Source organism: Zymoseptoria tritici, chromosome 17 (genome assembly GCF_000219625.1).
Source record: "Zymoseptoria tritici IPO323 chromosome 17, whole genome shotgun sequence".
NCBI lineage: Eukaryota > Fungi > Ascomycota > Dothideomycetes > Mycosphaerellales > Mycosphaerellaceae > Zymoseptoria > Zymoseptoria tritici.
This window is the reverse complement of record NC_018202.1, coordinates 472,099-485,523: the sequence shown is the minus strand read 5'-3', so window position 1 is coordinate 485,523 and position 13,425 is coordinate 472,099. Positions and strand designations below refer to the sequence as shown.

The 13,425-nt window shown below is 50.3% G+C and overlaps 3 protein-coding genes across 3 annotated transcripts; 2 read left to right on the top strand and 1 right to left on the bottom strand.

Moving 5' to 3' along the window:
• Positions 1-4,123: 4,123 nt before the first annotated feature.
• MYCGRDRAFT_97839 (uncharacterized protein) lies at positions 4,124-4,642 on the bottom strand (the record flags this gene model as incomplete). The annotated part of the gene is made up of 2 exons (XM_003847123.1): positions 4,124-4,547; positions 4,602-4,642. 2 exons carry the CDS (start codon positions 4,640-4,642, stop codon positions 4,124-4,126), a joined length of 465 nt encoding a protein of 154 aa, XP_003847171.1.
• Positions 4,643-5,604: 962 nt separating this feature from the next.
• On the top strand, positions 5,605-5,808 carry MYCGRDRAFT_51731 (uncharacterized protein; the record flags this gene model as incomplete). Its single annotated transcript, XM_003847134.1, has 1 exon — positions 5,605-5,808. A coding segment is annotated over one exon (204 nt), but the record flags the coding sequence as incomplete, so codon positions are not given.
• Positions 5,809-9,895: 4,087 nt separating this feature from the next.
• On the top strand, positions 9,896-10,532 carry MYCGRDRAFT_97838 (uncharacterized protein; the record flags this gene model as incomplete). The annotated part of the gene is made up of 2 exons (XM_003847135.1): positions 9,896-9,933; positions 9,995-10,532. 2 exons carry the CDS (start codon positions 9,896-9,898, stop codon positions 10,530-10,532), a joined length of 576 nt encoding a protein of 191 aa, XP_003847183.1.
• Between the last annotated feature and the right edge of the window lie 2,893 nt (positions 10,533-13,425).

Genomic DNA, 13,425 nt, shown 5'->3' with positions numbered 1-13,425 from the left:
TACTCCCTCGTTAAATAGATGTCGTAGTAGGGCTTCTTATCTCGCCGCTACTTCGTAGCTACGCTCTCGTTTAGTAGATACTCTAAGAAGAGCCTTCTACGGTTATGTTTCTTAGCGGCCTTAAGAATAGTATCTATCTTAGCAACAACGCCCTAAGCTTACTATAAGATCTTATTACGTTTGTCGGAGTAGACCGGCGTTATATCGTCGTTAACGTCCTCGCCGTCTATAGGAGGCTCCGGATCTATAAGGGTAATAGTATAAAGGAAGCACTTAGTAGTAAATAGTAGTAGTAGCTTATCCTTATCGTCTTAGGCACCGCCCCTCGTACTCTTATTGTTAGCTAATAGCTCCCTTAAACGCTTAGCCTTCTTAGCCTCCTTTAATAAGTTAGCGGTAGCGTTAGGTAATATACGGGCCTTCGTCTTAGCCGCTATCTTTATCTTAGTAGTCGTACGGCTCTACGGAATATATATACCTTCGCGAGTACCGGAGCTAGGAGGGGTAGGCTAGCGCTCGTAGTCGCTCGTAGGCTCGCCGTCGTTACTCGCTAGAGCTACTTATAAGGGTAGAGGGCAGCCGTAGAAGCTACAGTTTTTATCGCCGAGATTAGTAGAAGAGGTATAGGGTAGTGCCGTAGGGTTACGGTAGAATTAAGAGGTAGCTATAATAAGTAAGAGTAAGAGTAAGAGGAAGAGTAGGAGGGTATCCCTTATATATAGCTTAATCGAATATAAAGCTATTAGTACGGAAGAAGTCCCTTATATAGTTACGCGGCTATAACTTAGCTCCCTTCGGAGGGGTCTAGAACTCTACGAGGTTATTACTAGCGGTAAGATAACGAGTAGTAGCATCGCGGAGGTAGAGATATATATCTATATAGATCTTATCCTTATTAGTATCTAGCTCGCGACTATCGAGCGTCGCCGGATAGCTACTAGCTACTAGTATCTTACTAGCCTATAGTAGAGTCGGCGGAGGAAGGTATATAAGAAGATCTATAAATAGTTAGCGCTCGCTACTACTCGCAAAACGCTCGTAACGCTAGTAGGCTAAGAAGCTAGCCTATAAGCTTATAACCCTATACCGCTCCTTAACCCTAGTCGTCTCGTAACCGCTCGTAACCGCTCGCGAGCCGCTCGCGAGCCGCTCGTACGTAGGGGATACTAACCGAATTAAGTATGCTAATCCGCTATCCGCTAGATACGCGGATACTCTACGTTAAGGTAAATTCTACGATCCTCTACGCTATTAGGGGGGTAGTCGTAGTTATAAGTAGGAATACTAGGTAGGTACCCTTCGACTTTAGCCTACTTTCGAATAGCGTAGTTGTTATAGCTATTAATAAATAGCTCGACCGTAAACCGGAGGATTAGAACGTAGATAGTAAGGAACGCTATACGGTTAGCCCTACTATCCTCGCTATAGAGGCCTTTATCGCGAAGCCGGTAGAAGAAATTACGCTATCGATTCTATCCTATAGCTATACTAAGACCCTAGAAGCGCTCGATCGTTTAATTGCCCTTACTCGTTATATACTAGAAGCTATCGCTAAACTTAATGCTCTTACCCTCCTAAAGCTTACGGTAGAAGAGGTATATATTAGCTATTATAGGAGTCTCTACGCCGTAATCCGCCCGTATAATCTATATATAAATAGAGTTAGTAGAGCTACGAGTATAGCACAACCGGTTACGAGCCTACCTTTAGCGTAAAGCTAAGTTCTCGGACTATATCTAAATACTACTTAGAGACTAAGAAGACCGTCTTAGCTATAGTACCTACGTAAATCTATATAATCTTCCGTATATATATATCGATATAGGTATAGAAGTAGATGCCGAAGGTCTCGAACTTATAGTAGGCATCTACTAACTATATATAATTAGGACCCTTAGCCTTTAGACGACTACGCTTAATATCCTTACGACTACCCTTCCGGTAGCGGCGAGTATTAGGACCTATAGGATCAAGGGTATACGAGATATTAGCTATACGATCCCTACGAGTAAACGAGCGTTAGCATACGAGCTAGGCGAAGGAGTTTACGAGTAAGGGAAGTAGCGTAAATTGTAGTTTACGAGCGGACGAATCTAGCCTACGAGCGTACTTACGAGCGTACTTACGAGCGTATATATAGACCTTCTAATAATGTTATATTCCTTCCGTAGGTACCTTACTAATCGTTTATATCTATAGTTATCTAACGCACTACCTACAATCGTCCCCTCTAACACTATCCGTATAACCTTATCGTGTTTAGGCTAGTTATCTCGTAGGATCCTTCGATATAAGCCTAGCTTCTTCCGGATATCTACTAATTACTATAGGCTTATCTCGAAGCCGTCCTTCCTTAGGCATCTTAATAGCCTCTTATCCTTTATATCCTACTACTAGAAGAGCTCCTTAATCCTTATATATAGTAGTACCTAATAGTCCTTATCTTAAGAGATCCTCGGATACGTAGAGAGCTACTAACGAGCTAGTATCCGTCTAAACGTTCGAGGCTTAATAGCTACTTACTACTCTTCCCTTAGCTATTAAACGACGTCGTCGTAGGTCTATTCGGAGACCCTAAGAAGGAGCTCGATCTCGGTTCGAAGGTAGTCGATGTTAAGGGCGGCGCGTAGTATAGCGAGAGGGTAGTAAGGGCGTTAAAAAGAAGAAGAACGATGTTGCGAGCAAGAGAGGTAGACGTTGCGAGCGCTTACTAAGCGTTAAATCGATAAAACGAGGTTTTGAGAAAATGAGAATTGAGGTAGTGACCTAAACTGCCCTACAGGACGCCATCGAAAGCCAAGGCCGAAGTCTACCCGTACTCAGCAGCAAGTCTCGTATTTGACAGCTGAACAGCCGCTGCTTCGCAACTAAATACACGCAACGATTGTGGACGACGAACGACAGCAAGATATCGCGTTGCGGTGTAGCGAGTTTCAAGGCGTCTGTGATGGAGTTGTCACCAAATTTGCACCGTCGGCAACAAGCCCGGAGCTCTCGGCGGAGGAAGAGGAACGCGATACTGCCCAATAGACACGACCAGGCACCACATACCGCACACTGGGCTGCTGGCTCACCATCCGACATCAATCTGGGTGAAAGAGACCGCTGCGGTGTACCTGTACACGCATCAAGTCCCTTCCAGAGCCGTCATACTCCGTATGCACGATTTCCGGATTGCGCGGACTTGTTCATCGCAAGTTCACGGCTTTGGGCGGATGAACCTCGCTTGACTTTATCGAGTCAGCAAGCGGTCTCTCTTTTGGAGGTGGAGCGGAGCTGGTCCACTTTTACATGTAAAAAGCCATAGATCGGCGGGGGTTTGGAGCAACCAGGCCTGGGATTTTACTCGGAAAGGGCCCCCGACCAGCAACCCTACGAGTCAAGCTACGGGATTGTTTTGCTGGCATCGCTTTCTTCAACATCTATTGGCCTGAAAAAAGAGGTCACTCAATTGCGGGATGTGGGCACTGCGAACGATGAGGCTAGGTACGGTGAACTAAGCAACGCCGCAAGCCACACCGTGGCCAGCGTATCAAGGAGCTCATACGTCTCTTCGCGTTCCGGAGCGAAATGATAGAGCTTAGTCCTACGAGCAGCAGAGCAGCAGAAGAGCGAATACAGTTATACTGTCTAGAGACCACGAAGGAGGAGCTACGAACTAGCGGGCAGGCGTATGGCAAAGAAACGTATCTTGATCGAGAAGTGAGCGACTCAGATCGAATATATGTGTTTCTACTGCCTTTTATATGTGCCCTTACAGTTCGCTCGCTCGGCCTTACATTTGTATATATTAACTATCATCTGCAGACTAGGCGAACACCGTATTAGGAACTTGTCTCGCTCCGCCGCCGCCGTTGCCATTCTTTCCTTCTGCGAAAATGCATGTCCGTCCTCTAGCACAGACTGCGTACTCCAAACTGCCAACGTCCGACCTTTGCGGTGCAGTTTGAGTGGGATTGGGGACGTATCACTCTTGTCCGAGTGACGGATAGTCGAAACTGTGGCAACGTCTGAGAATCTTCGAAAGAGGGAACACTTGCGCCTTCCCGCATTGATGCTCTTTGTCCATTTGCGCAGACCTTCAAGCTTCATTCGCGTGCATCGGCCACCTCACTTTCTGCTATCACTTCTCCCGAACATGTTGGGCCGTGTTCGCATTCTTCACCCAATCGCCACTGTATGCATTGCACCACCGCAACGCATGTTTGCTCATGATTGCCGGGTCGTCAGATTTGTATCGGTCGTGGACATCGCGCCGAGCTTCCTCCAATTCCTTGAAGTCCTCTTTGAACTTTTCGAAAAAAGAGTGGTCGCGGATTTGCTTGTGGAAGTAGGCCAGAGCCTTGGCGGGTGTCTTGTTCGTCGAGGCCGAGACTTTCAGCCTCGTTGCGCCGATGAATGTGTGGGTCCTCCCTCGCGGGTTTGCGGTGCATCCCGTCTCCGGGTTCAAGGTCGAACGACCTAAACAATCAGTCTTGAGCTTGGTCACATCCAGCTCAAATGGCAAGTCGAGACGGTCCTGGATCACGCCTAAAACCGAGCTGAGTCTATCCTTACACGTTTCGAGAGTGCCTATATGTCGACCGGCAAGATCCGCCTACCTATGATCGGTTGCTGGGTGGAGGCGGCAACCGTGAAGCATTAGCTACAGCTTCAAAGTTGGAATGAGAAACGCACCTAAATCGTCGGGGTTGCTTTCTCTCGCAACTCCGAAGACAGCGAAGAGTGAAGGTCAAATTCTTCCGTATATCTGCTCATGGCGTCCTGTTGGTCCATTAGGACAACGACCTCTCCATCTTGCGAGGCGAAATGAACATCGTGGTAGCTGTTCTTGGCCGCGAGGTGGATAGTTTAGTAAGAACTTTCAAATTGTTGTGGATGGAATACGAAGCTGCGGCACCTACCTCAACGAGGAAAGTTACCGATTTGTCCTTCACAATCATTAGGCAGAGACGTCTGTGAAGTCGACCGGACCCGATCGGCCGAGGAGGATCCAGAGAGCCAGTGTCGTAAGATCGTCGGTGGCGACCTTGATGCGATCAATCACGACGGTGGCGATGTTTTCGCCTGATGTAGCCGAATGGACTCCCGGGGTAACTCGCGCTTTGGCTGCTGGAGCTACTTCGTCTGGATCATCCGGAAAAGATTCGTGATGCTTGCGGCAGTCGACTGCGTTTCGAAAAGATAAAAGGGTTTTGGCACGAGTAGATAGCCGAAGCGACTCGGGAGCAATAGTCGAGGTAGGAAGCGGTAGTCGATGTAGGAAGCGATGTAGTCTTGGAGGAGAGCTTGCGAGGAAACGCCAGCGTGGGGTCGGGTAAGGTTTCCTTGGTGGCGGCGGTCGATCCATCTTCCGACTTGCTGCTCGATACGAGGGGAGGGAGCTTCGGGATAGAGGAGGTGAAGGACGTATTCGAAGGCGCAAAGAGCAACTTCGAGATTAGGAGATCCAGATGTGATCCGCCGGAGAAAGATACGAATGCGAGCGAGCAAGCAAGCCGGCAATCAACCTGGGAATCTTGGCCAAAGCGTCAGAACTAATGGACAGGGAGAAACATCTGCTCGAAACTAGGCGAAAGTTGACATGTTTATCCAAATCTGCAGAAAGACAAAGAAGACCTGGAAGAAATCTCAGGCGAACTCGGACTCGCCGACGAAGACCACAAAGTACTGTACAAAATCGACGACTCCTTCTTCTCCCTGCCCGTCCCGGAAGTGCAGGAATTGCTCTCTGCTTCGGTGGAGAGGAACGATAGTGAGGTAGAGAAGGCGGAGGAGTACGCTAACCCGCGGAAACATGTTGATTAGACAGGCTTCGAAGAGGTTATCAGCGGGATGGAGGGTGTGGTAGCGGCCGGAGCGTAATGTTCTAGGATTGGAAAGAGTTGGACACGGAGCGCGAGGCAAGCCACAAGAGCCAGACTTGGGATGCCGGCGGCAGTGAGAAGTGACAGCCAAGGTCGGCGTCGCGGCAGCTCGAACAGTTCCCAGTTCATGACGAGAGGAAGGGAGACTGGAGCCGCCCACGGCCCGCGCCATCCATGGCGTCGGCCGGTCGATGATATTCAGGAGATGCAAACGGCGATGGTCCAGAAGACGACGAAGGCTGACGCGGAGACGACGTTAAGGTAGGTGGAAGAATAGCCGCGAAACTCCAGGCAAGGGATCCTCAAAGCCAGTCGAAGCTTGGCGAGTGATCATTTCCAGTTGTGTTCATTCTGGTATCTTCCGTGACTCATGAGGGCTCGACAGAAGGCAATGACTATGGCAATGATGATGCCAGAGCGCGGACTGCTCATGTTCGGCGACGAAAACACCTATAAACTTTTTCGACACGGTCTTGGAACTCGTGCTGAGCTTGAACCGGCTAGACACGGCCTCGAAAGAAGCTCCTGCCGAAACCCATAAACGCAGAACGGAGGCCCTCGGAGACGACTTCTTCCCCGCAGGTGGCTTCGAAGCGGACTTGCCGAAGACAAAGTTGAACTCGAAGCTGGGATCGATCCAGTCGGTGGTGTAGGCGGCCCAAAGCGAAGCAAGGTTAGCGTAAAACAGGAATGATGGCGATGCGAAGAGACAACAACGTACCCAAGCACCCTCCTAATCAACCATGTGCGGCTGATCATGCTTCCTCGTCTCGATCTTGCCAGGCGAGAGATGCTTGTTGCTGATCCAGCGGAATGTCCCGCTGAGGAGCCTCTTTCCGAGCACTGGGAAGAGGTCGGGATCGGCAATGTGCCAGCCGACGGCCGCCATGAACTCGATCATCCCATCCGTAGCGTGGCAGACAGTGGGCGGACACCTGCTTCTTGGCGAATCAAGCCCTAGCAGGCGGACGAAGGTTGGGGAGAAAGACATCCCCTTGCCGGCGAGGACATCGGAAGCAGTTCTTATAGGTCTGCACCGGTGTTGGCATGTTAGGGATGAGGCGCAATGGATGATAATGCGACGAGACGCACACGGAGGATTTCCTCAGTGTTAAGTTGGTGGTTGGCACCAATGTTGGTTGCTGAAGCGTAATGCGAGAATTGGCTCAAGCCTTCCACGCTTGCCCAGCAGCACGCCGTAGCGGCGATGAACGTGTCGTTACGGAATGGTGGAATGTGATAGCACCTCAGCAGGCTAGAGTGGTCGTGAAACTTTGCACGTTTTGAAAATGTAATAAGCCTGGGTAATACGAAATCGCGACTTGCAGAACAAAACTATATTAACATAACACCCAAGGAAAGCCTCCATTCCAGCAAGGTTTCAGGTTGTTATCAATGCTTGAATGCTTCGATGAGTCGATCCGGCTGCAAAATCCCGATTTTAAGGTAAAGAAAGCCGAAAGATTGAAGACCTTGATCTTCCCTTGATGAATGGAGCAGTAAAAGATCTCCTGACCCCAGTTATGGACAGATCCGAGTCTTTGTCATGTGTGAAACCTGTCTCTCCGTTCTCACGACATCGATCATGTTCTGTCCTTTCTATGTCAGCGATGGAGTCTGGTTGCGAGCGACGCAGACCTTGTCATGTTTCTGTGAAATCAACACCGTCTCTAAGTAAGAGGGGGCTCCGGAAAGTGTCTCGTGCGGAGCGAACCGGGAAAGTTTTGCGTGTAGCTAAAGCTGGAGTTTGAGAAGATTCGGTCGCGAGCAGATATGTGGTGAAGCCAAATTCGAAAGTGATATAGGAGATCAAATTCTGCGCCAGCGGCTGTTCATGATCCAGGGCTCGGTCCACGCGGGTCCTGATACAGATGCTAGCTCGATAGATGCCGAGACACGCTGTGGTGAATCGATAGTAATTGGTCCGGCGATTGATGCGTTGATGGTGGTCGGTCCGGTAGTTAATGCGTCGATAATGGTTGGTCCGGTAGTTGATGAGTTAAGGTCATTGGTTCGGCTAATGATTCGATGGTGGTGGCTGATGAGTTGCGTAGATGATTGTCGCAAGTAATACCGATAACATCGAACTCTCCCGTGCAGGCTGAGGGCGCTCTTGTTCTGGGAAAGAATGTTGCCTAGCCTTTCGAGCTTGCCAAAAATGCGAAGTCGTTCACTGTCTCTGCGACGGGCGTTGTTGCGATCGACAGATCCATCGATTGCAAAACTGTAGAACGCGAATTCAACTTGTTGTAGTTGACGTAGTACGCGCGTTCCAGTAGCGTTATCTTCATCTTAATCTTCGCCCTCGTGCTGCTCCGCGCCATTGTGTTTCGAGATGTAACTAAGATTAATCGCGTCGAATTGAAGTCCCTTGGTACTAGACACACGAACGAGATTGTAGTGCTAATGATCTTGCAAGGGGTCGCTCAACTAATATATCTTTGAATCCCACTGCAGCCAATCTTTCGATAGCAGTTTAAGGTTCGCAATGGTACCAGCCAAGATTTGATAGTACGTCTTCTGTAAACGTTTCGACGTGAAATCTCGACATGTGAGACTTTCCATGTTAGTGGCTTGCTCTGAATGTGAAGGCAAAAAACCCCAATGGCGTCTTGCTGTGTAAGTCCCTTCTCTTGGAGTATTTGAATGGGCCGTGTCCGCGGCTCCTTCCACCAGAGCTTCTGGTTTATATAAGCGACGAGACAGCTCTCTTCGTCCTCGATCTCGTCCTCACGCCACGAATCCTCCCCATCCATCCAGTAGTCAACATAGTATCCCATAAACCAAGTCTCCGTTTCGCTTTTTCCGGCAATACACTTCTCCTCTTCTAGCAATCTACCTGATCGATCGCGGGGATCGATACTGTAGATTTGATCATCACACAAAAGAACGGGTTTCCACGTATCCTCCAAAGTGTTCTGTGTTCTCCTTGACATGCCAGGCCTTTGCTTGCCGCATATTCCAGCTCCAGGGCATCATCGTGGCCCAGGAATCTGATCCTGATCTTCTCTCCTGAAATTGATGATGCGCTCGACGGGGCGAGTGAGGTGATTGACGCAGTAGAGTGATGATTCGATAGAGAGCTGCCGTCGGAAGCGGAGGTGTCCGCCGTAGTTGAGCCAGGCTGGTCTGACATTATTTGGATCGCGCGCAGTCCGGTGACTGATGGTGTGTTCGATCTGCGTTGGCACTAAAGCTCGTTGATGAATCGGGGTGGTGAACGAGGCGTGTGAATGAGAATGATGAAGCAGAGTAAAGTAGTCTCAGCCGCTCAGACCACCTCCGAGTTCATTCTTCCACGAATTACTTTACACTGGTGATCTTGCCATGCCTCTCAATGGCGCAAGGTATTTGGCTGTTTGCCTACAGGCAAGCCTGTCGAGGAAGTGATGCCTCAGCTTAGGCATGAGATGACGATGGCTTTAGATTCAAGCTAGCTTGATTGGGTTAGTTGCAAGTCCGAGGACGACAGCAGCCTTCTAGCGAGCAGACGGAAAGGAGACGAAAAGCCTAACTGACCACTAGACATGACGCGATGAAGAGGAGGACGTGAGAACATCACATCGAACCGGAAGTGGAGGAGGAGCGGGAGGATGCAAAGGACAAGCACCAGTGTTGGGCGCCGTGATGGCCTCTGTACCTGATCGTCCCTGGACTTGGATTGGAGAAGCTCAGGTCACGTCGAGTCGGACAGGTCAAAGAGCTCCGGAGGTTGCTCAGCGTAGCTCGTTGAACGAATGGGATTAGGAGTAATACGGAAGTCCTCGCCTGCAGATCCACGCGGTATCGCTTTGCTCGGCGCTCCTGCCAAGCCGACCCAACCCACTATCGGATCAATCAGCGTGCGTGCGTGCGCCTTCCTGTAATATAGTCGCGATCACACGATCACGGCACATGACTCATCAGCGCTAAGAGGAGGAGAGTGTTATCTTCTCAGGATTTCCTTGTCACTCTCCCTTCTCTTCGCTCTCATCCTTGCCTACGCTTCCACGAACAGACCGACAAGCAGTCCAAGAACAGCGGACGACATGGCGGCTGACCTGCAAGTGACACTCGCTTTGACGACGTGTGGCTACTAACACACGTTCTCATAGTTCTACACCTCAGCCGTCTCGAACGAGCAGCAGCCAATCCCAAGAAAACCGGCAAGGTGGTGATCGCGGCGAAAGCCCATTCGACGAACTGTTCGTCAGCCTGGAATCGCCTTCCCAAGAAGAAGACCAAGATGGTAATCGCTGCGAAAGCCCATTCGACGAACTGTTCGTCAGCCTGGAATCGCCTTCCCAAGAAGAAGACCAAGATGGTAATCGCTGCGAAAGCCCATTCGACGAACTGTTCGTCAGCCTAGAATCGCCTACCCAAGATGGAGACCAAGATGGTGATCGCGGCGAAACCCCATTCGACGACCTGTTCGGCAGCCTTCTCGACAGCCCCGACCAGGCAGGAGAGGGTGTAGAAGGAACATCCGAGTCTGTGGAGGAGCACAACAACCAAAACCAGGAAGACCTTAAGAGTTTCAGGCAGAAAAAAGTTTACGTGCTCGATGAGCTCGACAAACTCCGACGTCAATTGGAGCGGGATGCTGCTATTCAGAAGGAGGAGGACGCTGCCTTCCTTCATGAGATGAAAACCCTACTTGAGAAGCTCACAAAAGGTCGTCATTGAGAGTCTTTTTCTACTTTGCGAAGGGTTGCAAAGCGCATTGGACAATGCCTTGGTCCCTGAAGCAGCGGATCGATGTTGACGTCCATGTTGACGATACGGCTCGAATCCGGCGAACAAGGTGGAGGAAAGGTGCAGGACGCGTTATCAGATGGCCTACAATGCTTTCTGGGATGAGGACTGATTGATCAGGAAAACAGACGTTTCAGCCAATGCTTCCCCTCGTATTCCTTTCGCCAAACATATTTGATTTTCCTGCTGCTGTTGTACTCCACTATGCCTTCCGGTCGACTTGTCTTCCCTCATGCCCTCCTCCTACCTGCCCTTTTACCAAATCACCTGTTCCCTCCTCTCCTTCACAGCCTCGGCCTTCGACCCACCGGAAATGCCCTCCCATTCATCGGCGACGAGGGTTGCGCCTCCCTTTGATGCTTACTGCGATCCCTCCTACCTTGCCACGGACCCGCCTAACACAAGTCCCTAGTAAAGCCGCTGCCATGCCGAGCTTGGGGGTAATGCGCGGGCTTGAGCCAACCAGGGGGGTCCGGGGAAGATGAGTAAGAGAGGTATGGGTCAGGAAGGGTGGTCGGTTCCTTTTTGATAGTGGTCGGAGCGCTGATGGGCGCGAGATAGGGGAACTCATGGCATGAAGAGGGCGTGCAGCGGGGAGGGAGGGAGTTGATGGCCCGGCCTGTTCTTCTTCGTTGCTGACATCTCCATTAGAGCTTCGAGGTTGCTGGGTGACGGGGTCTGGTGTATTGTCGACTGGATCATCGGCGTCCAAGGGGTATGGTCCTTGCAGTAAGTGAGAGAGCTCAACTGCGGAAGGGATGCTGCTAGAAGACCGTACAGCTGCGTCACTGGTTAGTGATGTGACTCCCTGTCGCCTGTTGCGATTGCTGTGGCGTAGGCCGATCCATGCCTCATCGCGATCAAAGATGAAGTCTTTGTTAAGGGGGGAGGAACTGTCTGGGGCCTCTGCAGATGCCTTGCGTTTGCTTCCGCTAGGTCGGTCTGGGGGATCGTCGCCATCGAACGATGCAATAGAAGTCATGGTTGTGCCGGTCTAGTCCGACTGACGGTGAGTAGTTGATGAGGAGTTGATGAGGAAATGATGAAGGATCACCAGGACAAGCGGCCAAGCGCAGAGGGACGAATTTCCCGGCCAATGCTCATGATCCCTAGTGCTTATGATGAGAAACGCTCCTGGGCGGAGTGATATCGGCTGTCGACCGGTTTCATGCAGGTCTCCGAGATTAGAAGTCTTGCGTAACGAGCCTCCCGAATTCTTTACTCACGCCAACATCTGTAAGAGCAATCCCGCTCGGGAACACCCGATTAACGATTTTCATAACATACCAGTCCGTTGCGCTATTTAACTCGACGAGTTCTCCGGATCTGGTTCTGTCAGCCCACCGCTGACATCATCTCGCCTGGATAGAGACAAAGAGAGACAGGAAGAGTGTAACTGTTCTCGATGCTCTTTGTTGAAATCAGTTGACGAGACATGACATGGAGTCGAACATACTGTGCTGTCCGTGAAATCGCCAGATCTCCCGCTAAATTAGTCCGATACCTTAGGTGCCACTGCCACGCGTCCATTGGAGTTTCAGTTGAACTGGAGCTTGGTCGAGATCGGCGAATGCTGGACAGGCCGATGACAGAGAAGCCGATGTAGCAGAAGAAGTAGAACAAGACGACGTCTCTTATGGTGGGATCTGTCGATTACCGATGCATTCCTTGAGTCTAAGCCGACTAACCTTTATTTCCTTTTGAATATGGAGGTCAAATTCGAGGTGCTTCATCCGCTGGTGGGCTCGCGGTATAAACGACCGTTGTGGTTAGCGGCCAGATGGCTTTTGTTACTAAGGCTGGCTGGGATTGCTTATGAATTCGACGATGTTGAGACTGGCTCTTAGGATGAAACACAAGCTTAGGATGTTGGCGGGTGCAGGCGTTGTATTGACCTTACAGCGGTAGCATAACAAGTTGCAGCTGTTGCAGTGATCTTACAATTCTTTAAGTATCGCGGCAAAGTATGATCTTGACACGAAAACGACACAACAATCCGTCTAAGCGCCGTGTCTCGCAGCGACATGACGCCTTAGCGTAATGAATGACAAGTGATTAACCCTGCATGGCTATGTTGGCGTAGATAGCTCCTCGTATTGCCTTTCCTCTCTTATGACATCCACCTTCGGCCATCGTCTCCCTTCCCCGTGAACCTTAGCATCCGCATAGATGAATGTAGTCTGAAATTGCTCTTTCTCTTAGGTTTAGGTAGAAAGCAACCCCTCATGCGCATACTACATGCGCCGTGTAATAAGGTATCCCGCCAGATGGTACATGTGTTGCTATAGGAGCTCTAAACGCCGCACCCGCAACTGCCTCTACAAAGCCCTAATCTTAGAACGCGAGAGTCGAGATGGAGGACCTTTGTATAGTGCGTCCAGCGACGTATTAGAAGAGCCGATGTCTTCTTGAACGTCGGGGTTCTTATCGGCAGTTCTAAGTCTAACTAAAGTGATCGAGGTAAGGTATGCGATAAACGCAGCGTCGGCGAGAAGCGGCAGCCAGAGCAGTTATAACTTCTAAAGAGTCGCGCACCTTTGTGACCTGTCCTTAGATTCGACGGAAATCTAATAGAAAGGTCGTGGAGAGACGACTGCCTTGTATAACGTTACCGACGTTAGTGACACCGGAAACGACGGCGGTGGCAGGCGGCTTAGGGGTACTAGCCGAATTGTCTCGGACCGCGATCTACTGTGAACGCACGCTCCTTAACTCTGTGAGCCAATGTTTAGAGTCGGGTGTGGGTGTTGTCGCGAGGAGGCACCGACATTAAGCAAGACTAGTTGTGGCTTAGTATAGGCTGAAGGAAAGGTCTGTCGCACGA